Raw genomic sequence first — 27490 nt, forward strand, 5'->3', positions numbered from 1 at the left:
CAGCCCTGCCCAGCTGTGGGAGGTTTTGAGGTGGTAAAACAGGATCACCCTGTCCATCACCCTCTGGGCACCTAGTGGGCCCTGAGGAGTACAGCTGCCGCCCCAAGGAAGCTGTGGAGGAATGCAAGGAATGGAGCACACACCTTTCTCCCCCAACTTCAGCTCCACAGCATTTTCCACTCACAGGTTTTTTTTCTATAGGGTGAAATTACAGTTTTGGCATCACTCACCTGCCCACGTCCTGCCCATCAGCAAAAGGGCAAACCCATGTGTTGTGGGTTGAGATGCCTTTTCCTGTCATGTAACCTAGCTTTGCCTCCCCCAGTTGGCCACTGAAACAGTAGAGGGCAACTCCCTTGCGTCCAGCAGGAGCCTATAAAAATGCCACATCTGTACATTATTGCCCCTTTTTACCTTTTTTGTGTGTTGACAGAAGCATGTGATGCTCTAGATCACTCCCCATCCCCCCTGCTGGGGTGAGGAGCCGTGGAGGTGTTGGGTTCCGCTGTCACACCACAGTGACTCCACATGTCACCGACACACTGGGCTCATGTTAGCATATCTGGGAGCTGTCAGTCTGGGAACGTGGGGAATAGGTGCCCGAGGTCTCCTGGGGTTTGTTGTTGCTCAGGCACAGCAGCTCTTCCCCCACACTGCTCCTGGGACTTTCCTCTTGTGAGTCCCAGGTTGCAGCTCATGTGGCTTCTTTCTGAGACTGTTGGAGGGAGCTTTTTGGAGAAGTTCTAGAAGAGCTGGTGTTTTCCCTCAGGCTGAGGTGCAGATGGCTGTTCTCAAAGGAGTTGGTGGTCCCTGTGGGGCCTTCTGTGCTGGGAATGCTGCCCTCCATTCCTGCTCCATTTCCCAGGAAGCTTCCCCAGCCCCCATGGCCCTGTGAGATGTGCAGGATCTGCACCAAAAGCAACTGTCTCCCAACAGCCCTGGCCTGAGCTGATGCAGGTGAGAGTGTGGGATTCTTGAGCTCTTCATGAGGATGAGGACAATTCTCAATTCACAGCAGGGAGGGCTCGAGTTAGATCTTGAGCTGCAAGGACAGCAGAGCCCAGGGGGGCTGGGGGTCTCCACTGGCAAAGGCTCTTAGGAACAGTGGAGGGGCAGGCACTGATCTCTGTTCTCTGGTGACCAGCAACAGGCTCAGGGGAAGCTTTGTCAGGGGAGGTTTAGGCTGGCTGTTGGCAAAAGGTTCTTCCCCCAGAGGGCGGTTGGGCACTGACCAGGCTCCCCAGGGCAGTGGGCACAGCCCCAAGGCTGCCAGAGCTCCAGGAGGGTTTGGACAATGTTGTCAGGGGTAGGGTGGGATTGTTGGAGTGTCCTGGTCAGGGCCGGGAGTTGGACTTGATGATGCTTATGGGTCCCTTCCAGCTCAGGATATTCTGAATTCCATGATACCGTGAACTGATGTCTCACAGGTGGCTCTGCTCCTGACCTGGGGCCTCCAGTGACCTGGTGGTCTTTCACATCTGGAACATCTAGGCAGCTACTGCCTCCATAGGGTTTCCCTGGGCACTGCTGAGCCCTGTTGGGGCTGGAACCAAGGAAAGAAGTGCTGGGGGTCTGCAAAGATGACAGAGAGCAGCCCTAATGCCACAGTGAGGGACAGTGAGGCTGAGCCATAGCTTCTGCAGAGGGGCAGTGCCCAACCCCAGGCTGGGGGCCTGCATGGGCTGGAGATGTCCATGATGTGTGCTGAACCTGCAAGAGCACCCACCGCCCTGGGGCGTGTGTCAGCTCTGCTCGTGTGAGGGAAGGATCTGACACTTTTGGGCTGTGGCCCCAGCACTCTCCCCAGCATCCTGGGGGCTGAACATGGGTTTGGAGAGGCTGGAGTCTGCATTTGGAGGGGCTTTGGAAGCCGCAGGGCTGCCAGCCAGGACATGATCAGGCTTACTCGGCACTGGCAGTGGCTTCTCCCGTCAGGAGTGAGGAGTAGCTGCACGTTTCTTCTTGCCAGTGAGCGACAATGAAAAACTGCCAGGAGAGACCCAGGGGACAGTGCAGTGGGAAAGGCACATGGCACATCAAGGGTCCTGGGGAGAAGTGAATCCAGCAGGTCCAGACTGTGGCACAGAGGGGTGGCTGCTGGCTCCTGGCACACCTGAGTGAGACACTGGGCAAAGAAACCCACCACAGCACGAGGCTGGCAGGCAGGGGCTGCCCACACCTGCTGAGTGCTCCTCCTCCTCCTCACCTGCCCTTGGGCAGCCTGTGAGCAGCCCCCCTGCCTCCTGCCCACAACCCCAGGGCCACAGGAGTCCTTGGCTCAGGGATGTCCCCATCAGGGCTAGTGGCCAGTGCCAGGATGGCACGGTCCATGGTACCTTCTGAGCCCCAGCTTGTTCCCAGAGCCCCCCTTGGCCAAGGATAGGGTTCTGCAGCCCTTTCCTAACCTATCAGAGTGGGATCTGCCCTCCTGCCTGGCTCCCCCACTCCCCTCTTTGTGCCCAGGCAGTGACAGCTTTTGGAGCAGCCCCACATTCACGGGGACCACCCCAAGCCGAGAATCGGTGGCAGACACTGCTTGAGGCCAGGATAAATCAGTGGCCCATGTTCTGGGGACACTATCTGGCCACAACCTATGGCCTCAGCAGTGAAGGTTGGGCTGGGGAGCCAAACACCTCCTCCAGCACCAGTGGCACAGCCAGTCTGCCTGGAGGCTGTGGGGTGCCGCAGCAGGATCATAAAATCAGAAGATGGTTTGGGTTGGAAGGGACCTTAAAGCTCATCTCATTTCACCCCTCTGCCATGGGCAGGGATACCTTCCACTATCCTATGTTGCTCCAAACCCTGTCTAGCCTGTCCTGGAACACTTCCAGGGATTGGGCGGCCACAGCCTCTCTGAGCAACCTGCCCACAGCAGCCTGCTGGGAACCATCACCATCTCAGTGGGTTCAGGGTCCTGGGTGCACAATCTGGTGTCAAACATGTCCAGGGTATGATCTGTCACACACCACACAGAGCAAAGGGGCAGGATGGAAACCCCTGGGGCAGCAGGAGCCCTGCAGGAGGTTTGTTCCCCACTGTCCCCAGCATTGTCCCCTTCTGTGCTGCAAAATGTCCCATCTGCTTACAGCCATTGTCCCTCCACATGCAGGTGGATTTGCTGCTGCCTGAGCCCTGCAGGGCTGCACCTGCAGGGCTGGAATGGGAGTTTTGGACTGTCTTGTGATGGGACAGCCTGGAGCTGAGGGATCTCCACCGAGATACTGGTCCTTGTCACTGCCACTGTGAGTGACGCAAATGGGTTTGCTTGTGGGCTGTCCCTGCTCATGGTGGTGTTTGAAGTAGGGCTGAGCAGAAGCAAAGGGCATAGGTTTGGCATTGCCCTTACAGGGCTGCTGGAAGGCTGCTGCCAGCTCAACCTCTCCCCAGAAGTAAAAGAATTGGTGCAAACCCTTTGGCTGGGGGGGGGGGGAAAGAATGGTTCAAAAGGACTGGATGGATCATTCTAAGTTCAAGAGAAGAAGGTTGTGAAGGGTGGCTTCAGGACTTGGAAGGGGCCGAAGAGAGAAGTGGCTTCTTTGCGGGGTTGCTGTGATGAGCTCTGACAAGGGTTGTGCCAAGAGTGATGGAGGAAAAACATCTGGCTAGAAATACCTCTCAAGGCAGAAAGGCAGAACAGGAAGGAAAGGAGAGGGCAGGGAAGGGCTTGGTGGTGAATACATGTTGAAGTGAGATGACCAGGCTAGAGGTGATAGGAGTGGGTCTGGTCAGAGTAGGGTGGCCAGACTGGAGGTGGATGGTGCTGCCCAGTGAGAGGAGCAGCCACCCTGCAGGGCACCCTCCAAAGCACAGCGAGACATCCCCTTGCCTGCCCCACACAGTCATCCTGTGCTGCACCCTGCCAGGTATTTATTTGGGTTATGTAGGTGGCTCAGAGCCAACACCCCAGATGAAGCCTCAAGAGTGTGTCAAAGCAGAAAAATGTTCAGGAAACAGCTTTGCCCTCCTTCTCTGGCTCCTCCCTGAGCCAGGCCAGGTCCCAGTGCAGGCAGGTGGCTGCCTCCTCACCAGACAGCTGCCCCAGCCCTGCCAGGGCGAGCAGGGAGGAATTTGTGGGGCACTGTGAACTGTTTGGCTCATGGCAGGTTGGGTCAGGCTGGCAGGGAGCCCTGACTGCTCCCGCACAGCGGGTACTGCGGGGATGGACCCCACTGAGCCCTCCAGGAGGCTGGGGCTTGTCCCTGGAGTGGGGACCCTGTGGGAGCAGCTCTGGGCACAGTCGGGCTCATCTGCAGAGACAGGGCTGGAGGAAATTCAAATCCTCAGGCACAGGGAAGTCCCAGCAGCTCATGGTGGTGGGTTTGATTTTAGCAGTGTTTAAGATTCTGCTTCAAAATGAAACTCTCTGGTCCTCCCAGCTGTGGGGAGTGCAACCCCCTGATTCATCCCAACTGTTGCTACACAGCCAAGGGGATGGATCCAGAACCCATGTCTATGGCCAGGACAGGGGACAAGCCACTGAACCATGATGTAACTGGTTTATCCATTTGGACTTTCCCCATTCCAAAGCCGAGGGTTTGCCTGCCAGGAGGTGCTGCCCAGAGGGACAGTGAGCAACCCACAGTGGGAGCTGGGGGGGTGAGGAGCTGGCCAAGCTGGCAGCAGCAATGCCACTTCCTTGACGGGCACCTCTCTGGGACCTGCCTCCCACCAGCCCGGGGGAGCCCCGCTGGCAGTTCAGCCCAGCTCTGCAGCCCTTTGGGGGTGAGCTCTGCCTGTGGGTGAGCCCTGTCTGGGGATAGGCTCAGCCTAAGGATGACCCCATTCGGAGGGTAAGATCAGCCTGGAGATGATCCCATTTTGGGGGTGAGCTCAGCCTGCGGATCTTCTCATCCTGAGGCTGAGCTCAGTTTGGGGTCAACCCATCCCGGGGGTGAGCTTAGCTTAGAGATGAGCCCATCCTGGGAGTAAACCCTGCCTGGAAGTGAGCCCAGCCTGAGGGTGAGCCCACACTGGGGTGAACCCAGCCTGGGAGCTAATCTCAAAGTGTGGATTAATCCCAGCCTGAGGTCTAATCCCATTTTCAGGTCTAATCTCAGACCAGTTGCTGAGCCCACCCTGGGTGCTGAGCCCAGCTGAGTTAAACCAGGGAGCTGAGCCCAGTTCTGGTGCTAAACCCAGCCCAGCCCCGCCTGGGTGCCGAGCCCTACCAGCCCCAGAGCGGGAGTGAGCTGCTGGTCCTGGCTGTTCCTCCCTGGGGGTGGGTGCCAGCCCGGCTCAGCACACGAGGATTAGGGGTCCCCCACCCCCGGGAAGGGGCACCGTGCCCCGGGCAGCGCAGCCGCATAATGCCCGGCTTGTTCTGCACTGGGAGCGGGAGCCTCCCGCCCCTCCTCCAGCGTTCCCAGCCTATTCTACCTTATGTGTAGGAACTGGTTTTTCTTCCTGGGCCATTGTTTCCGCTGGATTGGGTAGATTGCTCCAGGCCTCGCTCAGATTTCCTTTCTCACGCTTTTTTTTTTTTTAATATTCCCGTTTTCTGCCCCTCCTGTTCTCGCCCCAGTTAAAGCAGCAGGCGCTGCCTGCCGGGGTGGGGGGTTCACCTCCTGTCGGCTGTGCCCTCTTGCTCGCTGTCATTGTCCAGGACGATGGAGCAGGCTGCAAAACCATGTCCCCTTGCCGGGGAGCCAGCTTTCATATCAGTAAGGGCAGTCTCTGGTGCAGCCCCACATCCTCAGCACTGGCTCCTGCAGAACACTGGGTCAGGGGCAGCAGGGGTGATCCCGGGTGAGGAGCATCCTACTCCCTGGCACAGATTTAAGGCCAGGCTTGAGAAGGGACCCCAGCGCCTGGCAGCTGACCGGGGTGGTGGCCTGGTGACAGTGTGAGAGGGCTATTCTGCAGCTCCAAGGATTAAGTGTGATATGTGTGTGTTCCCAACCCCTAAGCAGCTGGAGGCGAGGGGAGCCTGGTCTGCAGAGCTGCTCCCAGCTCCTTCCCTCCTGCCACACCACACTATGAGCCAGGCAGGATGTCCCGGTGCCTCCTCTACCCAGAGGTCTGGCATGCTGACAGGGAAGGGCAGGTAGTGCTCGGATGGTATCTGGCTCCAGCTGGGGAAGGCAGTGGTCCCCCAGGGGCCTCTGCATAGCACCCCGGGCAGACTTGGGTTCCCAGATAAAAATAGAAGCTGAAACATGACCCCAGCTTCCCGGTTCTGCCTCTGCCCTCACCCCCACATCCCCTTGGGCTGCTGCACTGGCCCAGGGCACGAGCCCGGGGCATCCACAGGGCTTCCCAGGGAAGGCAGAGGAGGGGCCTGGGGACCAGATGGCCATGGAGGAGCAGAGGCAGGCATCCACCTGGCCAAGGGTGGCCTCAGCCACTTGTACAGGGCTGAAGACTATTCTGGAGAAAAGCAGAGAGCTGAGGGCACAGATTCCAGCCAAGCACAGGTCTGAGGGCTAAGCATGGGGCAGGGGGAGAAACCCCTGACATACATTACACAGCTGGTCCCAGGACCTCAGCTGCCAGGGAAAGTCAGAAGGAGTGGGAATAAGGGTAGCTGTTGGTTTAATATGGAATAAAGACAATTTCCTAAAGCTTGTTCAGCCCCAGGAGCCAAGGACAGAGACCCCAGCACAACTGGCAGAAGGTGCAGCAGCAGAGCTGAGGCTTCATGTGCTGTGCTGAGGACACTGGGGATTGGTGGGACCTGGGTCAGGCAGGAATCCAGCTTACAGCACGGCCGGCGAGCACCTGAGTGAGGAAGAGCAGTGCCTGGCTGTTAATGACCTGAGCGTGGGCTCCTCCGCGGGGAGAAAAGCTTCAGCCCTTTGCAGTTTTCAAGACTCTGACTCTCACAGGCAGAAAGCGTATTTCCATGACCTTTTCCATTTCTGGTGCCGAAACGTGATGCTCCTGAAGGTCTGGGGTAGCTTGGTAAGCCAGAATTCCACCTGTGTTTTAGTTTTGGGGTGAGACTCTTTTGAATATGAGCTGGCAGGATGTGGCCCTTTGCTCTGTTCCCAGTGCTGGATGATGCCAGAGCTCGGGTTGGGTTGTTTTCTCCAGCCCTCAGGTTCATCAGCCTCCAGCATCCTCTGTCCAAGAGCTGAGCTCTCACCTCCAGCTGGATAAAACAAAGTAGCTTGATAAAGAGTAGCAGTAATGAGCTGCATTGCAGGGAGCTGGGCCAGTTAACAGGCTCCCTTTGGATGGCTCAGGAGCAGACTGGAGCAGGAGTGTGTGCCCTGGAGCAGCACAGCACAGCTTTGCACGCTCAGGAGGGGTTAACCCTCACCCCAGGGTTAGATATAAAGCACATTTATAAGGCAGGAAGGTCCTGGTATAGGGCTGGAGGAGCAGAAGCACCACAGTCAAGAGGGTGGGAAGAGACAGCTCACACCCTGGCCCTGGCAGCTCCTGGCACAGAGCTCAGCCTAAAGCCAGGGATGCTGTGTAACCTTGTTATGAGGCAGTTATTACTGGTTTGGCTTCGTTATTTAACTTGCTGTGAGCGCTGGGAGCCTGTCCCAGAGCAGTATCCGGCTGTGCTGGGTGCTGTATAAACAGGGCTCGCGGCTACAGTGAAGGTTGGGTCAAGGGTGCTTTGGCAGCTTCAGCGTTTTGGAGGGGCTCAGCCCCCATCTCAGCAGCTCACAGCCCAGCTGGGAGGCAAAATGAACAAGTGAGACTTGAGATGACTGAGAGGCGGCTGGAGGGATCTGCCCGGGGATGTGTGTGGTGGGAGGGGGATTGAGCATCATTTTTTTTTCCCCTGGGAAATTCAGCTTTGCATGTGGGTTTAGATGCAATGTCAGGTGAGATTCTCATCACTACAAAGGCCTTGAGGTACTGAAAAGGGCTTTCAGTGTCACTGACTACCCACGGCAGTGATGGCAAGGCGGTGGCGGGATAGGGTTTGTGGTTGGGGACCTGCAGTGTCTGCACTTGAGGGAGCACATGTGCGAAAACCAGAGATCACACAGCCTGGGCCCATCCCTTGCCAGACGCCAAGCCCGCTCGGATAGCCTCCACATGTTATCCAGGGATGTGCTTGTGCTTCCTCTCCTCTCTTCCCATCCCTGCCCTTCTCCAGGGGAGCTGATGGACAGCCCCCCACAACCCAAAAGTTGTATCTTTGTTCAGAGCAGCTGCAAACTGGGAGGTGACAAGAAGCCAGTGGGAACTGGGGTGTCCTGAAAGGGAGCCAGTGGGAGCTGGGGTGTCCCAGTGAGGAGCCAGTAGGAGCTGGAGTACCCATGGAGCCTCTGGGGCTCCATCACCCTGACCTTCTGCTCTCACTATCTCCCCTGTCAAAGGAGCTCCACTAATCTGCCCGTTTCAACCTGTGGTTGGTGCTCCCAGACAAGCAAAGCCATTGTAGCTGTCAGGTGAGCCTTTCCCAGAGCTTATGCAAATGATACTAATTAAAGGCATTCTTATCTGTTCGATTTCCCACACCTTTTGCCTCGAGGGGGATAGAAAACTTCATGTTTTAATTCCGTATTTCGTGGCAGTTGGAAGGACTGCCTAGGGAAAGCGTTGGGAAATGCAGCAGGTCACTCCTGATGAGAAGAATTGGCTTATGCAAGTGTTGAAACACTTTATTATGCATGAGAAACCTTCCAGAAACGGATGACTAATAGCAAAGCGGGAGCAGAGAAAGCAGTGGGAACGCAGTACCAGGCTGGCATGGGATCCATGTCATTTTACCAGCTTAGCAGGGTTGGGCTAGGTCAGCACTTGCCTAAGAGACCTCTCAGAGTACCTGGCTGACAATGAGGGAAGTGATGTTAATGATTCAATAAACAGAGCCCTTCCCTCTTTGTGAACCAAAGTGCCTCTGGATGATGCCAGGATCCCACCAGCAGCTCTGTTTCTACTGGTAGCATGTTACTGAGCTCAGATGGCCGTAAAAATCCCAGTGCTGGATGTGCAGGCAGGTCTGGTGGAGGATGCCCAAGGTGAATTGGGAGCATCAAGGTGCAAGGTGATGTGGGAGCATCACAGTCCACCTCCCAGCATGTCTCTTGCCACGCTGCTGGCAGACAGGGCTGCCCTGGTGCTGGTGGCCTCTAAAGGCTGTTGTGCGCACCGAGAGCCTTTGCTCCCTTGAAGGACCAGGCTAACACACCCGAGCGTCTCCTGTGCTGCTGCGGTGAGTTTGCTGGTATGCAAGGACAGACGTGGAACCACTTGCAGCAGAACAGGTGCAGCAGTATCTACCTTTATGATTCCCAGGTACTGGTAATCAGAAGATCAGTGAGAAAAGCTCTTGGCATAAAGGGAAAGGAAACAGCCCAGCCAGTTGCTCTCTGAAAATCCCCTTGGAGGGATGACTGTCCCCAGGGCTACACCCAGAGGTGGCCTTTGTACCCAGAGGGTGTGAGGAAGCTCCAGGGGGTTGAATTGCTGAGTTTCTGCTCTTTATGCAAGGACCTTGAAGGTGCTACAGGGCAGAGTGTTGTTGGAGGAAGAGGAAAGTGTCTGAAGGTCAAAGCTGTGCGTGCAGAGAGGAGAAGCTGGAAATGCTTGGGAAAAGTGTGAGAAAATAGACACATGGGCAGATGAGCACGATCAGTTCCAGACCTGTGCTTGGCATCTGCTAAGTTGTTACCTGGTTTTCTTTCACTGCCCTTCCCACCACCTTCCACCTTTCTAGGCACTCACTGCTTTGGATGGTAGGCAGGAGGTCTGCAGAGGCAGATCCATCTACCCATGACTCCAGGGCTTGGAAGCTGCTTGTGGGCAGTCTGTGCTGAGCCTGGGCATCCTGCAATCTGGGGATGTTTCTAGTCTCAATAAGTCCCTGCAAGAAACTCTTGGATGCTCAAGGGCTGTGCTTTCACAACCAAAGTGAGAGTTGCAACCTCCATCCGGAGGAGTGGCCCTTTCACCAGATGATATCCATCTCAGAGAGGGAGAAAGAAGAGAGGGTAGGCGGTGAGTAGGAAAAGAGATATCACGGCAGGTGGCTGTTGAGTAGTCCTGTGATATGGCGAGCAGAAGACGCCCAAGGAATTGTCCTGACATGAGCTGCCCTGAGTTGCCCCGAAGAGTTCACACCAGGCACTGTTGTCCTTTAAAGCAGGTTTGATACACTGAGGATTTCCCAAGTCAGGAGCTCTCCAGGCAGAGGGTTGTGTCTCACTGGTAAAACCCTTGCCAAGGAGATCCCTTGGTGACATTGGCCTATGACGTTTGTCAGCAGAGAAGGAGGAAGGAGCCCTCAGGCCAGGGGCCATTTCAGGGATGGCTCCTCTGGGCAGAGCTCAGCATCACCAACTTCAGCTCAGCATCAGAGAACTTTGGAGATGCATCTTTCAGGGATATCAGAGGAAGGAGCAAAACTGACTCCAGTGCTGTCTGAACTGCTCATGTTCCACATGTTTTGGGTACCAGCCTATGGATGTCCACCCGAGCTCACAGGCCCAGCTTCAGCCAAGCTCACATTGGCTCCTGTGGCCCTTTTGGGTCCCAGAAGGTTTGGCTCCTGTTATGTACTTGAGTTTTCTCTGAGCTTCTCAGCTCCCTGGGTGGAGGCTCAGAAAGAGGATGGGATGCTGAGATGGCTCCAGAACTCCAGGCTGAAGCATCCAGTCCCTCAAGTCCTGGGAGTTTCGTGCGTCACTGCTGGTGAAATCCCCACCCAGGAGGGCTGGGAGAGGCAGGGATCATCCTAAACAAAAACAAGGTGCCGACTGGGCTGCCAGCATTGCAAAAGGGCATCTCACCTGCCTCATTCTCCTCAGCAGCGCAGGCAGGGAGAACCTCACTGCGGGGTGGCTCAGGCTGCTGGGGCTGCTGACAAGCACCTTGCTGGGCTCAGGCACCACAGATCCACGCCAGCTCTCCTGCTGTGACACCACCACAGTCCCAGTCCAATGACATCACTCCTTCTAATCCCCATGTCAGAGCTCTTAGTGGCAACAGCACAGAGCAGGCTGGGCTGCAGTGTCCCTCTGGATGCTGGCCCGAAGTCCTAGGGCAGGAGCACGTGGATGTGGGGGGGATGGTGCACCACACTGGGGTGCAGCACCTTGGTCAAGATGGACAGACTGGCACAGGGAGAGGGGACAATAGTGAGGGGCTGCAGTAGGGACCACAGCTTCATCTGGGATGAGTTGCACCTGCTCCTCTTCCTCGCCGTGGACATGGCAAGCAGAGCCCGGGGGGGCAGGGGAGGTGTCACTGCCGTGCTCCTCTGCCCAGGGAACTTGAATTCGGCACCAGCCTCGCCGCCTCTCCTGCTGAGGGGGTCGGAGCGGGGCCGTGCTCGCCTGGCCGCGCTCACGCGAGCCGAGCAGGGCACAGCGCTGCCCGGGCAGGGGCTGATTCACACGGGGCGCTGGGGGCCGGGTGCCGTGGGAAAGCGCGCCCGCCAGGGCTCCCGAGCGCCGGGATTGCTTCAGCGGGGGTGCAGCCAAGACCCATTTCACAGAGGGCAGAGCAGATCTCGACTGGGATTTACCAGTGACTAAGCATGTGCTGGCACGGGCTGCCCCAGCGTGAGAAAGGCAGGGCTGCTCCTCCTCCGAGGTGTGCCTGCTGCTGCTGCCCCGGGAGCACCGCCCAGGGGGCACCGGGCACCCACCACGGCAGGGGCACTAGGGGCACCGGACACCCTGTTGTGCCACAGGGCCACTGGTGTCAGTGGACCGGGCAGCGTTCTGAGTTCGGGGGGGGGCTGCAGCCCCCCGGCCTCCTCGTCCCAAGCTGGACTCAGCCCTTGCTTTGCCCATGGCCCAGCACCTACACTGGCCATATGGCCAGGCAGGATGGTGTGAGCAGAGCACTTGGCGTTCAGCCTGCTCAGCACATCGTCCCCAGGGCAGGACTGGGGCATGGGCAGAAGCTGCCACCCCCACCCTAAGCCAGGCACAGGGGCTGGGGAGACCCTGAGATGTTGCAGAGAAGCCGAACCCTTCTCTGTCAGGTCATGGCCCTTGCTCACAGCAATTGCACCCTCAGCCAGTGTTCTGAGGTGCCACCAGCTCCTGCTGACTCACCTCGTGAAGATTTTTGGAGGCCACAACTAATCCTGCCATGGGAGATGTGTGGAAACCAAACCTTCCTGAGGAGGAATAGCCATCTCTTCCCCACAGAGAGGCTCCCCACTTCCCTACCCTGAAAACAAATGATACGCACAAAAAACTTGCTCCACGTCCCCATGTCGTGACACGGAGACACAAAAGGCTGTGGGGAACTGTGTCCCTAGGCAGGAGCCAGGCATCAAGCCTGATGCCACCACTGGTCCCTGCAAGGCCAGGCAGGGAGATGGGAAGAGGAGCTCAGCCCAGCCTATGGAGATGGCAGACTGCCCCACTCACTTCATCTCTTTTGGCTCATTTTGGCAAGACATTAAAAAAAATTAACTGCAATTTTTTTATTACAGCTAATTGGTGTTGCTGCTAAGTGGCTTATCTGGCTCCTGAGCTCACCCCATGTTTTTGGGAAGCTGAGGAGGGTGAAGGCCCAGAGGCTGGGAGATGGTGTGGGGCTGGAGCCTGGCAGCAAGGGCCTGGCAGCCCTGGCAGGGGGGGGAGTGCCAGCCTACCCCTGGGCTGCCAGGCATCTCTGGCCCAGGAGGTGGGCTGCCCCTAGTTCACAGCAGTAATGAATTTTAGAGAAGCAGAGAAATTTGTCTGAGATCACTGTGCACCCAAGTATGAGCCAGGAGCCCGTGCCTGGTACGCTGGCACTGCTGCTCAAACACCTGACAGGCTCCAAGTTGCCAGGGCTGGGCATCCTGGGGGATTTGGTGTGTGTGACAGAGGGCAGAGGAGCCTCTGCATGTCCTTGCCAGGCAGGGAGGGCTGGGGAGGAGGGTGCTGTTTGCCCTTGGGCCCCTGCTGTACCATCCTGGCTGGCAGCTCCATGGTCAGGTGGTTTGGGAGCTCTCTGAGAGCTTCTCACTCCCCAGTGCTGCCACCATGCCCAGGATGTGCTATCCCATACCTCTCCAGGCTCAATGCCCCTCTCTGGCATGCAGCCCCCTCCCCATTGTCACTATCATGGCCAGTGAGGCCAGCACATGACCCCAGGAGCTGCCCACCACCTCTACCTGCCTGCTGCAATCCCACAGGTCCCTGTGAGCCACACAAGGGTTTGGGTGCCTGTCAGGGGGTGAAACCATGGCTCCAGGTCCAGCCCATGCAAGCTGGGATGTCCTCAAGCCTCAAAGGGACCACCTGTCCCACAGCACCAGCACTGACTCCACCACTGAAGGTGACAGGGACTGGAACACGACTCTGGTGGCAGCATCATTAGGGTCTGTCCCATGGCTGTAGGTGACAACTGTCCTAAAAGGAGTCCATCTCTCTCTTTCCCTGCTCATCCTTGGATCTCTCTGTGCTCCTCTTCCCTATTTCTGAGCCATCTTTCAGGATGGGTCTGGCCCAGCTGATGATTTGCTGGGCTGGAGCAGCAGGACCCTGGGGACCCAAGCCAGGCATTCTTTATGGCCAAAAGGGATGCAGAGTATGTGCTGGTTTTGTGGAGGCTGCCAGTGCGAATCACCTCCTGATGCAGGGCAGAGCTGGGATATGGTGGTGAGTTTGTTTCCAAACAAAACATCCCGCCCCCATTGTCCTGCAGGCAGCTGTGTGGGAGCAGGGGCATCGCTGCCCCGCGCACTGAACCGGTGCTGCTCCAGCTGTGAATCAGCAGAGCCGCCGCCGGCCCGTGCCGGGGCCCGTTTGGAAGCTGGAAAAACCCTTCTGGTTTCAACAGGCTCTGGAGCAAAGCCCCAGGCAGGGAACTGATTTGTTCTGGTCAGCAAAGCTGCGCACCTCTCTCCTGGCTTGCCTTGAGTGCAGTTTGCTGGGAATGCTCTGCCAGCAAAAAACAGCCCCTAAAAACAAACAGTTGATGAAAGGAGTTTTGGCACATCCCAGCATCCAGCTCCTGGCCCAGCAGGGATGGAAGAGGAGAGGGAAAGTGTCGGGGAGCTGGCTGCGATGCTCCCGGGGAGATTTAGCTGATCACTCTGGGTGAGTGTGTTCGGCTGCACCCTGTGCTCAGCCCAAGGCACTGTCTGTGGGTGCTCCTCAGCAGTGGGACTTGGAGAGCTCCTTGGAGTCCAGCACCCAGCACGTCCAGGCACTCAGAGACCTCTATGGGTACCTTTTGGCAAACCAAAGGTGGGGTAGAAAATGTGACTCAGTGCTCACAGTGCTGCAGCAGAGCCAGGCTGAGCCCAGTATGGAGCCAGCCAAGAGTCCAGCGTGTCTCAGGGTCCACAGCTATCCTCCCCATCTTCTGTCGGACAAGTGAGAACAAATCTTGAAGCCACAGCCCAGACTTATGAGTGTCTGCTTGATGCTTTAAGGCAGCCTCAGTTGCTGGTGTTTATCTGGCCAGGGAGTAAGAGTGGGCAGCAGTACTCTCTGCCTGGCACGGAGACGAGCACCATTACAGGTGGAGTGGCTCTGGAGAGGAGGTTCCTGGGGCTTGTGCCTGGTGCCCCCTCTGTGCTCAGCAGGATAGGCCTTGCCCTGTTTTCCCCTGTAGAATGTGATGGCAGCTACCCAACCTGTGCTGGGGGTGCCCAGTGTGGATTTGTGCTCCGGGCAGGCAGGAGGTGCCTGAGGAGCACAGTTGCCATCTCACTGATCTCCACCTCTCTCTTCTCTCAGGTGTGCAACTGCAGCAAGTATCTGAAGGTGTCCCGGGAGAGGATGAGGCAGCTGGTGGAGGGCAGCAAGCAGGCGTTGCAGGAGCCCAGTGCAGGTAAGCTGGGAGTGATGGTCTGACCCCAAGCCCCTCCCTGTGCCCTTGCCTGGGACTCACTGCCCTGGGCAGAGCAGAACCATTCCCCTGGGGCTGGAGGTTTCTCAGAAGGCAATCAGGTCCCCTGCCACCAACCTGCCACTGAGTGCAGGCCTGCAGAGCTCTTCCAAGTCTGGTTCATGTCTCTACCCTTGCGGCCCTGTCCTGCCCCATGAGGCACGGGGTCGTGCATAGGATTGCCCAACCTGGGGGGTTGGTGACATGCAACAGTGGTTCAAGTGACAGCCTGAGGCCATCACTACCTGAGCATGTAAAACTCAGCCTGGGTGGTGAAATGCCTCCTGGCTGGGGCTGCTCAGGTGCCTTCCTCACCTGCCCAGTGCCTCTTAAACTAGGTCAGGCTGCAGGGAGGTGAGTCAGCGCTGCCTGCCCAGCCAGGCTCCAGCGGGCTCTGGGGAGGGAAGGCTCCTCCATGCATGCCCTGAGCTGTGCTGACCCACACACACTGCTTCCCAGAGGGAGACCCATTTTGGTGGCAAATGACACCCACCCAAGGCACACCAGAATGGGAACATGCCCCCGTTGCTGCTTCAACCCAGCCTGGGCTCTGCCACCAGCCATTGTGTGCAACCCTTGCCATGCTTCAGTTTGCCCATCTGTTGACAGCAGAGAGCAGTGGGAAGCAGTGGCTGCTGGGGACTCCTGGCCAGCTGTGGCTTTGCTGGAAGCTGCATGTGTGGCTCTGGGGGTGAGGGACGTGGTGGGGCAGCTTTTCTCATGGTGCCAGCAGACTGGGAGCGCTGTGCCTCCCCAGAGGCTGGGACATCCTCCACAGTGGTTTCTCTGGTGAGGGCACTCACCGTGTGTGTACCCAGAGACCAGCTGGGCCAGTTCAGCCAGTTTTAGAGTATGGGAAATAGAAATGCTGTGGTTTGTGTTCAGTGTGTGAGTCGTTTCCCCTTCCCCATTCTGGATGGGGATGATGGAGCTGGGATAGTCTCACACAGCACTGTGGCTCCTCCATGCAGACTCTTCAGGGACCGCCTTGCTCTAACCTTTATACCCCCTCTGCAACACTCTGTGTCCACATCAGGCCATGCAGCCTCTTGCTGGGTCCTCGTGTCCCTGGGGGAGCCTCATGAGGAAAGACCAGGCGGGACTCCTGTGCTGGCCATGTCCGACATGACCTTATCAGGGAGCATCCTCCACCCTGGAGCAGTCAGGGAGAGGGACAGAAGGTGCCACAGCATCCCCAGAAGGTTGGTGGAGACATGAAATAGAAGCCGTGATTCCTGGGCAGGTGGGCACAGCAAAGCAGTGGCACCCACCTAAAGTGAAAACCCCTGCGGGCTTGCCAACAGGGTCTGCTGTGCCCTGGGGCTCTTGCCACCCAGGGGTTTCCATTTCTATTTGGATTTTGCTCAGAGCTGCTGGGATGGTGAGCATCAGTGTGAGCTTGACTAGGTTGTCCCCAAATGTCCCACTTTTGGTCAAATTTTGTGAAAGAGAAGGCTGTGCTGACAATGTCCTGCTATCACATGGTAGGGACAGTGGTGGCAGTGGGACAGCCTGGGCAGCCACAGAAGACCATGAGGAAAATCTCAGTTGTTCCCTGATTTACTTTACATTTTCCTTCTGGAGGAGTTGGTGGCAGGGACCTACTCTGCCCCCAGCTGTGGCTCAACACATGGTGTGGGGAGTTCAGCACCCACAGCCCACATCAGAACTGGCCCCTGGCCCCTGACTCCAGCCTAGGCCATGTCATCTCCATCATGTCACTGCACATGGATTAATCCCCAGACCATGGCCAGGTACTGCTGCTTGAAAGGTAAGAAAATGCCTTTTCCCTGCTCCTGCTTCCAGGCAAAAAGGGATCCTCCTCTTATGGGGAGGAGCCTATGAGTGCTGGGGCAGATGGGTGATGGGGATGGATCCTGCAGGACCACCTCTCAACACAAGCCTACGGCTAGCCCAGATGCTCCAGAGTCCTGGGGTCCATCTGCAGCCAACCTCAGGCCAGTGCTGCTCAGTTAGGCTCCTGGATTCTTATAACAGGGCTTCCAAATGAGGAAGGGCCAATTATTCATCCTGTAATAGCTCACTTTTTCTTGGACCTAGGGCTCTCAGAGGTTTTAGGGAACATTTTCCCTGACACAGCCACAGTTTCCCTGCATGAGGGCTTTGATGGAAGGGCTAGAAATTAGTTTCAGGCCCTGATAGCTTTGCCATGTGATGCCTTTTTCCCAGTGGGATGCTCTGAGCACCCCGGGTGCCTGGAGCAGACTGGAGCTGGGACAGAGAGAGGAGCAGGGCTGTCGGTCACCACAGGGCACAGGCAAGACCTTGCTGGAGGCATTGACAGCATGTGGCTCCTGAATGACCCAGAGGGATGGGCTGTGTCACAGACTCTTCTCTGGCATGGGGAAGCTTCTTGCTTTGTCAGTGCAGTAAAAACAGCTGGCACGGTGCCCCAGTGCTTGAGGGGTGCTCTGCCAGATGAAGTCTGGTCCCTGGGAAAGGCGAGGATGTAGCACATTCCGTCGGGTTGGGATTCACCAGAGGAGGCTACTTTAATTGTAAAATCCCCCCTTGCCATCTAAAACGTGCTGCAAAAGATGAAAACAATTGGTCCTGCTTCCCTTGGGTCTGTGCTGCTAGGCAGGCACAGCAGAGCCTCTGCTCCCTGCTGGAGAGTGGCCGGGAGTGCTCAGGGACACTTGCCCATGCTGGGTGAGCACCTCCCTGACCAGCTGCCAGAACCAGTTCTGGAGACCAGTGAGATCTGCACTACCCAGCTTCTCCTCCAACACCACATCCTGCAGGTGCAGGATACGTCCCAGACAGCCCCACTGGGTGGCTGGAGGAGCAGCCAGAGTGTCCCTGCACTGGGTACCAGGATGGTATTGGGCAGCTCGAGCACTCACCTTGCCCCTGCCAGCCTGAGCAGTGACTTGGGGTTTCTTTCCCCTCTCACTCTCAGCTCCACTACCAGCCTGGGGAAAAGTGGGCAGAGACAGCACAGGGCAGGCAGGAGGAAGAGCTGCAGAACACGGTGCGGGAAAGGCTGTGCAGCAGCAACCAGCCAGGGTGACACCAGGAGAGTGCCAGGTCCCTCCTCTACAGCCACCACACTGGGACAGCTGAGGGCTGGTGAGACCCGCTGCCCTTAGCCAGGCGCTCAGCGGGAAGAGCCCACTACACATCCACAGCCTTAAGACTGGGTGCAATTTTTTTCCTTCCATGATTCCCTGATCTACAACATTTGGCTTTGCTGTGAGCATCACATTCGCCTTATTGCCATGTGGGAAGGGCAGGAGGTTCCTGTGCTTTCCCGGGAGCACTCTCATACCCATGGAGCCTCACTGCCTTATACCAGACCCAGTGTGTGGGAGAGGCCAAGGCACACCCAATGTCTCAGGCTGCTCTGAACACTTCCACAGGGAAAAGGACAGATTCCTGGAGGGTTGCACTGCTGGATCCCAGGGGGTCCCCAGCCCTTTCACCCTCAGACCAGGCAACCCCATACAATTAAGCTGTCTTTTCTCCAGGGCACAACGGGATGATGGGAGCATCCTCATGTCCCCAGGTGGAGCAGGGATGGGACTGGGAGCTGCAGTGGCAAGACCAGCCAGAAACACCCCCCAGATGGGTTGTGCTCTACCAGCTTCCCCTCTTCAGCAGAGTTTCATTTGCTCATGTGGAAAATCACAGCTGAGCTGGAGACCCGGTGAAATTGTCATGGCTGCAGGTTTGCAGAGCTCTGCTGTGCCTGCTGACAGGAGCACTGTGCCCAGCATGCCGTGGGAAGGAGCTGGGAGCCATTCGGAGCAGGACTGTTGCTGCTGCCTGGCACTGGATGCAGGATCTGGCAGGGTTCTCTCCCACAGCAGCATCGGGAGATGAGAGCAACTGAAGGTGCCTCTTGCTTGAGCTCATCCTCCCTCCTCCGCCCTGGGAACATCTTAAGATCATGGCCAGGCTACTGCAGCCCAGGTTGCACAATCCCAGGTCCTTTGTCCTTTGTTTATCTGTCTTATCGAGGAGGAAAAGATAACCAGGCATCTTCAGTGCCCTGCAATCAGCACATTTCTCAGGCTCGTAACTCCTCTTATCAGGCTGATCTCTCACCACGGCTGAGGTTTCCCATGCACCTTTGTACTCCAAGAATGCTCCCAGGTCTGCTTCAGCCCTGTGCGAAGCCTGGACGCTGTGAGCTTTCTCCCAAACACCCCAGCCCAGGCTGAGGCCAAGCCCCCGCACGCGGTTGTGATGATGCTGGGTGCAGCTGGCGCAGGGCTCAGTGCTGGCACAGGCCTGCCAGACCCACGGCCTCTCCGGAGGCAGCTGGAGCTGCCAGGTCCTCACCTGAGCCAGCCTGGACAGGCACATGGCTCCTCGTCCCAAGGTCTTGGTTCAGGCTGGGTTGACACAGAGGGACCTGGGCAAGAAACAGGGCCTGGGGAGCAAGATTTTGGGCAGAAGTACTTGGCACCCCTGGGAAGTTGGGCTTACCAGCCAGCACCCTGACACTGAAACCCTGGGGGTGCCCAGGGCTCACACGTGTGGGGACGGGTTGTTTCCAGCCAAATCAGGGCTGTGTGGGCTGGGAAAGGGAAATGGGCACTGGTTCAAAGAAGGTTTGCCCTGATCCTGCTCTGTCCCAGCTTTCCAGGCCCTGCTGTTCCCCCCCCTCCTGCCGTGATGGGTCCCAGTGCTGACCCAGCACTCCGGCATTGCAGCCAACAGAATGGGTTGTAGAGACTACAGGTCACCGTGTCACCATCACAGAGGCCTTTCAGTGTGACCTCCACAGTGCTAAGGGACCTTCTGTGGGTGGGGATGTGCATCCCCCCATCCCTGCCATGTCCCTCCCACTGGGCTCAGCCCCCCATCCATGGGCAGGACCTCACAGTGGGGCACATGGAGCTGTGACTCCTGCCCTGTCCCTGCCTTGAGACAAGTCACCTTGCCCCTCACAGCCTGCCTGTGGCAATAGCTCAGGGTTCATGTGGGACCACCAGAGTGACGGCCTGCAGCTGTGGGGTCTGGGGTCCTGGGTGCTGCTGTGCCCTTGGGGCTCTGTGTCCCCTGGCGTGAAGAGACTGTGAGTTCCCAGGCACCAGAGCCCATGCAGTGCCCAGAATGTGAGATGTGCCTTTGGCGGGGCTCTGCCTCACTGTCTTGGTGCTGGTGACTGGGGACTGAAGGAAGAGGATCCATTCCAGGCCATAGGGCTCCTGCTGCACCCAACCTGTGGAGCGTGGGGCCGCCCGGCTCTGGGGCACACGGCAATAGCTTGAGCACAAAGCAGGCTGCTACAGAGGTGAGATCCCACTGCTGAAGGTGGCCTTGCTCAGCCCAGGGTGTGTTGTCCTTGCTCATTCCTGATGCAGAAATACTGTGTGCCCCTGATGCAGGAATGGGATTAATTCCCATGGGCAAGCAGGGGTGGGCGGGAGGTAGCAGTGTGAGTGGGCAGCACATGCTAGGCCAGGAGGAGATGGCAACCAGAGCAGGTCTGCCTGGTTGCGGACAGTGCTTGGGGGTAAGGATGATCCTTGCTGCCCGTGGAGCTCTCCAGCACTAAAACGTGTGGGTGCTCAGCCCCAGGGTGCTGGGGGGCTGCAGGGCTCAGCCCACCCATCCGGGTTCTGTCATCCCCGAGGTGACCCAGGCAAGAGGCAAAGGGGTTTTTATTTTCAAGATGTTTTATAACAGGATTATTAGTTCCCAAGAGGTGTTTCGAATCGATTTGGTAAGGAATGGTTTTCCTTTCTCCTCCGCGGGTATGCAGTGGAAATCCAGCCTTTGGTGTGAACCTCAGAGAGCTCTGGAAGCTGAGGATCTGACAAACTCCCTGCATGTTGAAAGGACATACTGAGCTCCCCACAGCCCCATGCACCCCACACATGCCCTTTGCTCCATCTCCATCGTAACTCCAGGGTGTGCAGCAACCAGGAGAGCTGGGCTACAGCCCTGGGGGAGCCGCAACTCCTCCAGGGAGGGCTCTGCCTGTCTCAAAGGGGAGAAAAAAACTTCCTTCAAAAAATCCCCCCTTTCTCCAGGAAACCCCCGTTTTTCTTGGGGGTCCAACCTTTTCCCAGTGCAGTTTTCCCATGTGCCCGGCTGGTATCCTGTGCCTGGTGCCTAGTGGCCCTTTAACCACGGCGGTGAGGGGAGTGCAGGCATCTTCAAAAGCCCTGGGAAGAATTTGGTGGGAGGGGGAGAAGGGGTTTTACAAGCTCCCATTCAGAAATGGTCACTTTGAAGTGATGTAGCATTCTCAACCCTTTGAAGAACCACAATTAGGAGGGGGCTGGTGCAAGCAAAGGCAGAATACGGGGTGACCATCACAGCCTTTCTCTCCCCAGACTTTTAAGAGATGAACTTTCCCTCCCTGCCTGCCTTTTTCCCATGAGCCCAGGAGGGTGGGATTGGGGTGTTTGGGGGAGCTGGAGGTTTCTCACCCCCTGTGCAGGGAAGAAGGGGTCTGCCATTGGCTTTGCCCACCAGCAGCAGGGCAGCAGAGGGAGCATGTTGGAAGGGAGAGCAAATTGCTCAGGACCCCTGCAGGCACACAGAGTGTTGGTGTTCCAGTGCTGTGTCCCGGACAGGGAATTCTTTAGGCTCCATGATGAGGAAAGTTGTTGTCCATGGGTGCTTAGTGCTGGCAGCATCATTTCTGTTATGGTTGGATCTAAGGCTGATGTCCGTCCCTCCAGGATCATGTGCTCGAGAGCAGGGACAATGAGAGAAAAGGGTGCCCAGGCAGAGGCCGCCCTGTGTCACCATCTAGCACAGGGCAGAGGGAGGCAGGAATGGGGCAAGGACAGAGCCCCTGCTCCTGCCATGGGGATCTGCCATCTGCTGACAGGCTTTGTCCTAGAGGAATCCCTGGGAAATGGGCTCCTCCTCTGTGTACCTGCTCCAGCTGTCTCAGGAATCTCCGAGAGCAGCCTGGGTGCTTCACCACTTGCCAGAAATTGGAGAAAATGGGAAATCAAGGTCACTGTTTTCCCTCTAAGGATGGATGCCACTTCATGTCTGAAGCAGATGCAGGAGATGAAGGAAAGGCCCATCTACAAGTGAGGCCATGGGGCACTTGCCCATTCCACAGCGATGGTGAGCCTGACTCTTGCCCAGTGGCTGGGATGGGGCTTGGGGCTGCTTCCCCTCGTGCTGTGGCAGCAGATCAAAAACTTGTGCCACTCATGAGTGTTGTGGTGGTGCAGGGCTGGTCTGTAAATCCACCCTGAGAACATCTCCAGTGACAGCCATGACCCTGAGGGTGGCTGTTTGTCTTTTGGGAAACAGGGGTGACTGTGTCCCACCAGCTCCATCTGGTCATCTCCTCTGGGGAGGTGTGGAAGGGCTGGGGGTGCTCCGGGGAGCACCCCTGAACCAGGGGCTGGTGTGAGCTGAGCCTTCCACACCCCTTCTGGGCTGCAGCTCTTTCTGCTCCAGTAGTGGTAGGTCCAGACCCTTCTGGACAGCCATGGGGTGGTTCTGCCAGGATGGGGTGGCTCTGCCAAGATGAGATGGCCATTTCAGGGTTGTCCTCAGCCTTGCTTTTCCCCACGATAATCCCAGCATATCCCAAGCTCCTGACATCTTTGGGACGCAGGGAAGAGCCAGCCAGGAATGCTGGTGTCCCTCTCTGTCCCAGGTGGCTCCCAATGGGGTCCCTGTGATCCTGGAAAGGGCAGGCTGGACACCCCAGAGCTGGCACTGGAGTGATGCAGGATGCCCTTTGTTGTCTTAGTTGGTGCCTGGGCAGGACAGTCTCCCCCTGCCAAAACTGAGTCATCCCACAGCAATAACTGCAGCCTGTCCCCAGCTACCAGGCATCCTGATGGATGGGAGGCAACTCAGCCCTCAGCTTCTGCTGCCTGGATCCAGCGACGTGCCGTGTCCCTGCCGCTGGCGTGAGAGCCTGCACTGAGCTGCCAAAGCTGCCAGGGGGGTGTGGTACTGGGTGTGCCATGGCAATGATCCCCCCATGCTGGGGGCATGCAGGAACAGCTCGTGGGACATGGCCCCACATCACACCCCACAGTGTCCCTTGTGGGACACCCTACGGTGGTGTGTTTGTGGTGGGAGAGGGGGGGTCACATATGGGAGATGAGGAATGAGGCCACACATACCCCAAGGCGTCGTGTCCATGAGCAGGTCAGGAGAGTCATGGGTGTCATGAACAGCACAGACAGCTGGGAATGATGGTGGTGGTTTCATCTAAACAGCAGTAAGGGCAAACTTGCTGTTGGTTGTCCCATAACACAGCCATGGGTGGGGGGCCCAGCCCAGCTCGGAGAACAGCCCTGCCTGACCTACGACAGGGAGGAAAAACCACTGCACCCAGTACAGCAGCAGCACTGGTGCAGTTACCAAGACGAACAGATCCCAGGACACGGCAGAGGTGCCACGCTCAGGGCAGGCAGTTGGTGGATGCTGGTGACCGCCCCTTCTCCCAAATTCATGGGATACTCCTCCTTGGGATGCAGGATAGAGCCTGAACCCCCTGCAGGTATGATGGGCCCCTCACAAGGGTCGCTCACATGGATGAACACAGACTCTGCTAATCACAGCAGTGGCTGATGTCATGTGCTGTCTCCTCTCTCCACAGTCTGCCCAGGCAGCCAGCTGTGCGATGTCGCCGTGCCAGCCCGTGAGACAGCCCAGCCCGGCTGCACCACGCACGGAGAGCAGCCAGAGGAGCTGGAGCAGCGAGGGGCAGATGCAGTGCTGGGGGGAGGCACAGTCCTGCAGGTCGGTGCCATCCCCCCCGGGGTGCTGGACAGAGCTGAGCTCACCGACTTCTACTGCTGCTCCTGCTGTGGGAAGGTGTTTTGGGAGGGGTCCCATTTTGGACGTGTAGTCTCCCAGTTTCGGGATGTTCTTGTGGCCTCAGGGGATGCACAAAGCATCTATGAGCTGAGCTGAGGGGGGATGCAGGGGCTTGACAGTGAGACTGGGAACTACGCAAGGAACCTCAGCGGATTTTGGGCCATGGGTTTGCAGTAAGAGGCTGGAAGCAGGGGGGCTCTTGTTTTGGGATCCACCATGGAGCACTGTCACAGTTGCACTAATGGTTTGCAACAGCCAAAAAACACGTGGCCTCCACGTGATCATTAAAGCAGAGGTAGCTAGGGAATGAACCCTTTGCTTTATTTCTGCCCCTCTCCAGGCTGGGCATGGCAAGAGGGTAGCAGAGCTCTCCAAACCAAAATCACCACCCCAGCAGCGCTGACCCCATGGCACCCTCGCCCCAGTACCCCTCTGCCTGGTCACTCATGGTGGGGACCCAGGAGCTGCGTCCCCAACAGCAGCACAGGGGAGAGCATCTCCAGTGCCTGGAGTGCTCCCAGCCTGTGGGACATGTGCCACACCACAACCAGTATCCTGCTCACCCTGATCCTGTTCTCCCAGCATTCCTCAGAGGCGATCAGTAGGTGCAGGAGTCCTGGGGGGCTGAGCACTTCTGGGCTCAGGGAAATCTCTGGGTGCACCACGATACCCACTGGCATCCACATCCGACTGTGGTGGGATCTGAGATGCCTCAGCAGGGCCGGGCTGGTCCTGGGGGGTCCCAGTGGTGCCAAAGCTACAGCCACCTGCCTCCCTGGGGTGGTCCCTCAGGACACCCACGTGCCTGAGGCTCTGTGTGGAGGCAGCAGGACTGGCAGTGAGGCATGTGGTCCCACCACTTCCAGCAACCAGTGTCACTGGTGGGACTGACCAGCACCCAGAGGAGGCTGCACAAGCTGTGGAGATCCCAGGAGAGGCAAGGAGTCCAGGCAGGCCTGTCCAAAGCTCCAGGCACTTCTGTTGGGTGCCTCCAGATCCAGGGCCAGGCTCATACCACTTCACCCTACAACAGAGGAGTGTTTGCAAAACTTCCCTTCTAATCCAGGTTAACTTCCAGGCCCTGCTGTTATTGCTGAGAGGTCCCGAGGAGCTCTTGGCTGAGGTGTGACATTTTTGGGCCAGGGAAGCACCTGCACTGCAGGACTCACTTTCCCTCTTCCAGAGCTCCTGGCCACACAGTGCCAAGGGGTCCTTCCCCCCCCCCCCCAGGGGACATCTCACCCTCCAGCTCAACACTTTAAGAAAAAAAAATTAATTTTTCCACTTTAAATATCTCTCTTTCCACAAGACCCTGTCTGAGCATTAATTAAGTGACCCTGAAATGTGACTGTACGTACACTGTGCCCATCCTCACTCCCTAGTGGTCCTAGGTGAGTCCTGACCATGGACATGACCCTCTGGTGACACTTTCCATGGCCACAGTGTGTCATTTTGTCCCTGTTTCCATCAGAAGATGGCAGATAACCCCTGTGCCCACCCCACTGTCCCCATCTACCTCACAGGCCTGCCACCCGCTGCCCCTTGATTGCTGCCATGGAGCTTCATCCCTGTCAAGTGGAAGCATAAAATAACAGCATCTCCTTCACCAGTGATGAACAAAGTCGAGGTGGATATCAGTGTCACTGTGACAGAGGGGCTGTCACCACCTCAGCATGCACCACTGGCCCTGCACATGAAAGGTCTGGACCCATTTTGGGAGGACAGGGATGCTAAGCCTGGCCCCTTCCCATTGGGACGCACAGGGGTGAGAGTCAGCTACAAGATCTGTGTTTCCCAGGAGATTTGGGGGGGGTTATTCCCTCTTTCCCTACACTTGGTTGGCAGAACTCGGAGAGAAAGCCTCCTCCATGGCTGAGAATCACCATCATCATCATCACAGCAGTGTCTGCCAGGGAGTGGTCAGCAAGAGCCCCAGCCTCAGCCACTGCTCTGCCCATGGAGTGATAGACATAGGGATCACATCTCCTGCTGCCAAGGCTTTGGCTGTGTGGGGGTGCTGGATTTGAGGAATTTCTTAAAAGGCTCCATCTGCTCTCCTCTCCTTTTCCTCTCCTCTCCTTCCCATACAGTCACAGACAAGGAAGGCCACGTCTGTTCCCTCTGATCCCCTGGCCCTGGGGTAGGGTCTGGCCCCATGGAGCCCCCACAGCCCAGCCTTGCCATGGCACTGCCCAGGTGCCCCAGGATCATTCATTGTCCCAGGCCAGTGGGTGCCCAGCACTGGAGCTCACCAGCCAAAACCAGTCTTTGAGCAAAACCTTCCCTCACCACCACCTTCATCCCTCCTTTCCTATCTCTCTTAGTTTATGCTGGAGATGGCTGCTGCTCCTAGAGATGGGCAGAAGAAAAACAGGGATTTTCCCACTTGACTGGAGGTTCCTGGACCCTGGCACACCTTCCTGAATGTGCACTGACACCTCCAGCCATGGGGATTGTTTCTCCTAATGGGATTAAAATGCCTGCTGCTCATCTTGTCCTCCATGGCTGTCATTGTTCCATCCACTCTTTCCATTTTTTTGTCTTCTCAGCTGTCTACATTTTTTGCACGTAATCTTGAAGCAATTGTCTTTCACTTCCTGGTTTTCCAGCCCTGTGCTCTCTCTTGGTGTTAATGTGTTTTTCTTATTTCCCTCTTCATCTAAAATGGAAATTTCCCCTTCACTTTTACCCCCAGGTAATTTTTATCATGTTTCTGGTACAACAGCTTTGGGTCAGGCAGTAACAGCAGGGGACAAACTGGCACCATCGCATGTACCTGGCCTGGTATGCTGGCAACTGCTTGTAGGCCTTCTGGTCCTGGAAAACTGGCACATGGAGGGACCAAATATCTTCTCTGTTGGTGATGTTACAGTTGGCTGGAGACACAGACCCTGGTTTTATGTGCCTTGGACAAACCTCTGCACCTCTGGGCCACAATTACCTTGTCCTGAACCATCAAGGTGAGCTCCAGGACTGAATCCCGTGTGAAAGCAGAGCTTTGGCACTAGGAAACAGTACTCATGATAACAGGTTTTCTGCCTCTATGTCATGGGCAGATGTTTACAAATTGTCCCCAATTCCTAATGGCAGCATGGGGCAGCTGAGGTGCCTCTGGCCTGAGCTATATTTGGTGCTGTGACATGACAGTGACCTTGCTTGGACATGGACACACTTGGATGGAGCTGCTCCCAGTATGCCAGCTGTAATCTCAGCAGTATAGGCCATGGCATATGTTCTCATCCATCCGTGCCACCGACCGTGAAGCTCTCCATCTCTGCATCTCTCCATCCCTCTGTCCCTCCCCATCCCAGCTCAGGGGCCTGAAGGCTGCCTGAGGCTGCCAGTACAGTGTTCTCCTTTAAGCCCTTCCCAGATTCCTCAAGTGTCCGGCCTGGGTGGCAGGAGCACATGGGATCCCTGCTGAGGAATCCTCAGCACCCACCTGAGGCAGCCACTGCCCAATGATTGCAGATGCTGTATCTGGCCCCTCAAGGACATCCTGCCACTCTCAGCCTTGGGCTGGTGCTCTGGCTCTGGGAGTTTTGCTGTTGTCCCTGTGTGTCCAGGTGATCTGTTCAATGCCTGGAAGCAGGATGTTCTTAGGTTCAGGTTCAGAACCCTTGGTGCTCTGCCAAACATTGGCTCCTCCAGTGCATAGGCCACCTTCTTCCTGGATGCCACTGGAGTTGCCATGTCCTTATGAACCACCAAACCCCCAGCTCCCTGGAGCATGTGGGGACCTTAAAGAGTGTCCTGTGAGCAGGGGGTGAACCAGGCTCGTGCTTTGCCAGCAGCTCCTCTATGCCAGCCACTGGTGAGAGGTACCAGTGGGATCACTGCAGCCGGTGAGCGAGGGACTGCCCACACCAGAGGCTGAGCTGCCCAGCCCCCTGGGCTCCATGCAGACTCAGCATGCTGCTTCTTCAGGAGTCGTTCTGGGATGGCAGAAACT

The 27490-nt window shown here is 57.1% G+C and overlaps 1 protein-coding gene across 5 annotated transcripts in view; it reads left to right on the top strand.

The window, feature by feature from the left end:
• Nucleotides 1–24204, top strand: part of EXD3 (exonuclease 3'-5' domain containing 3) — a 298691-nt gene extending 274487 nt beyond the window's left edge. For 3 of the 5 annotated variants that reach the window (XM_027666967.1, XM_027666969.1, XM_027666968.1), the window contains 2 exons: nucleotides 14601–14694; nucleotides 23318–24203. In XM_027666967.1, the coding sequence (XP_027522768.1) occupies nucleotides 14601–14694; nucleotides 23318–23634 (411 nt within the window). In that variant the 3' untranslated portion in view covers nucleotides 23635–24203. Of the gene's footprint in view, nucleotides 1–14600; nucleotides 14695–23317 lie in introns of all 5 variants that reach the window. The other 2 variants (XM_027666970.1, XM_027666972.1) reach the window with 1 other exon arrangement.
• The last annotated feature ends 3286 nt before the right edge of the window (nucleotides 24205–27490 follow it).

This window comes from Corapipo altera, unplaced genomic scaffold (genome assembly GCF_003945725.1).
Source record: "Corapipo altera isolate COAL_440 unplaced genomic scaffold, ASM394572v1 93, whole genome shotgun sequence".
NCBI lineage: Eukaryota > Metazoa > Chordata > Aves > Passeriformes > Pipridae > Corapipo > Corapipo altera.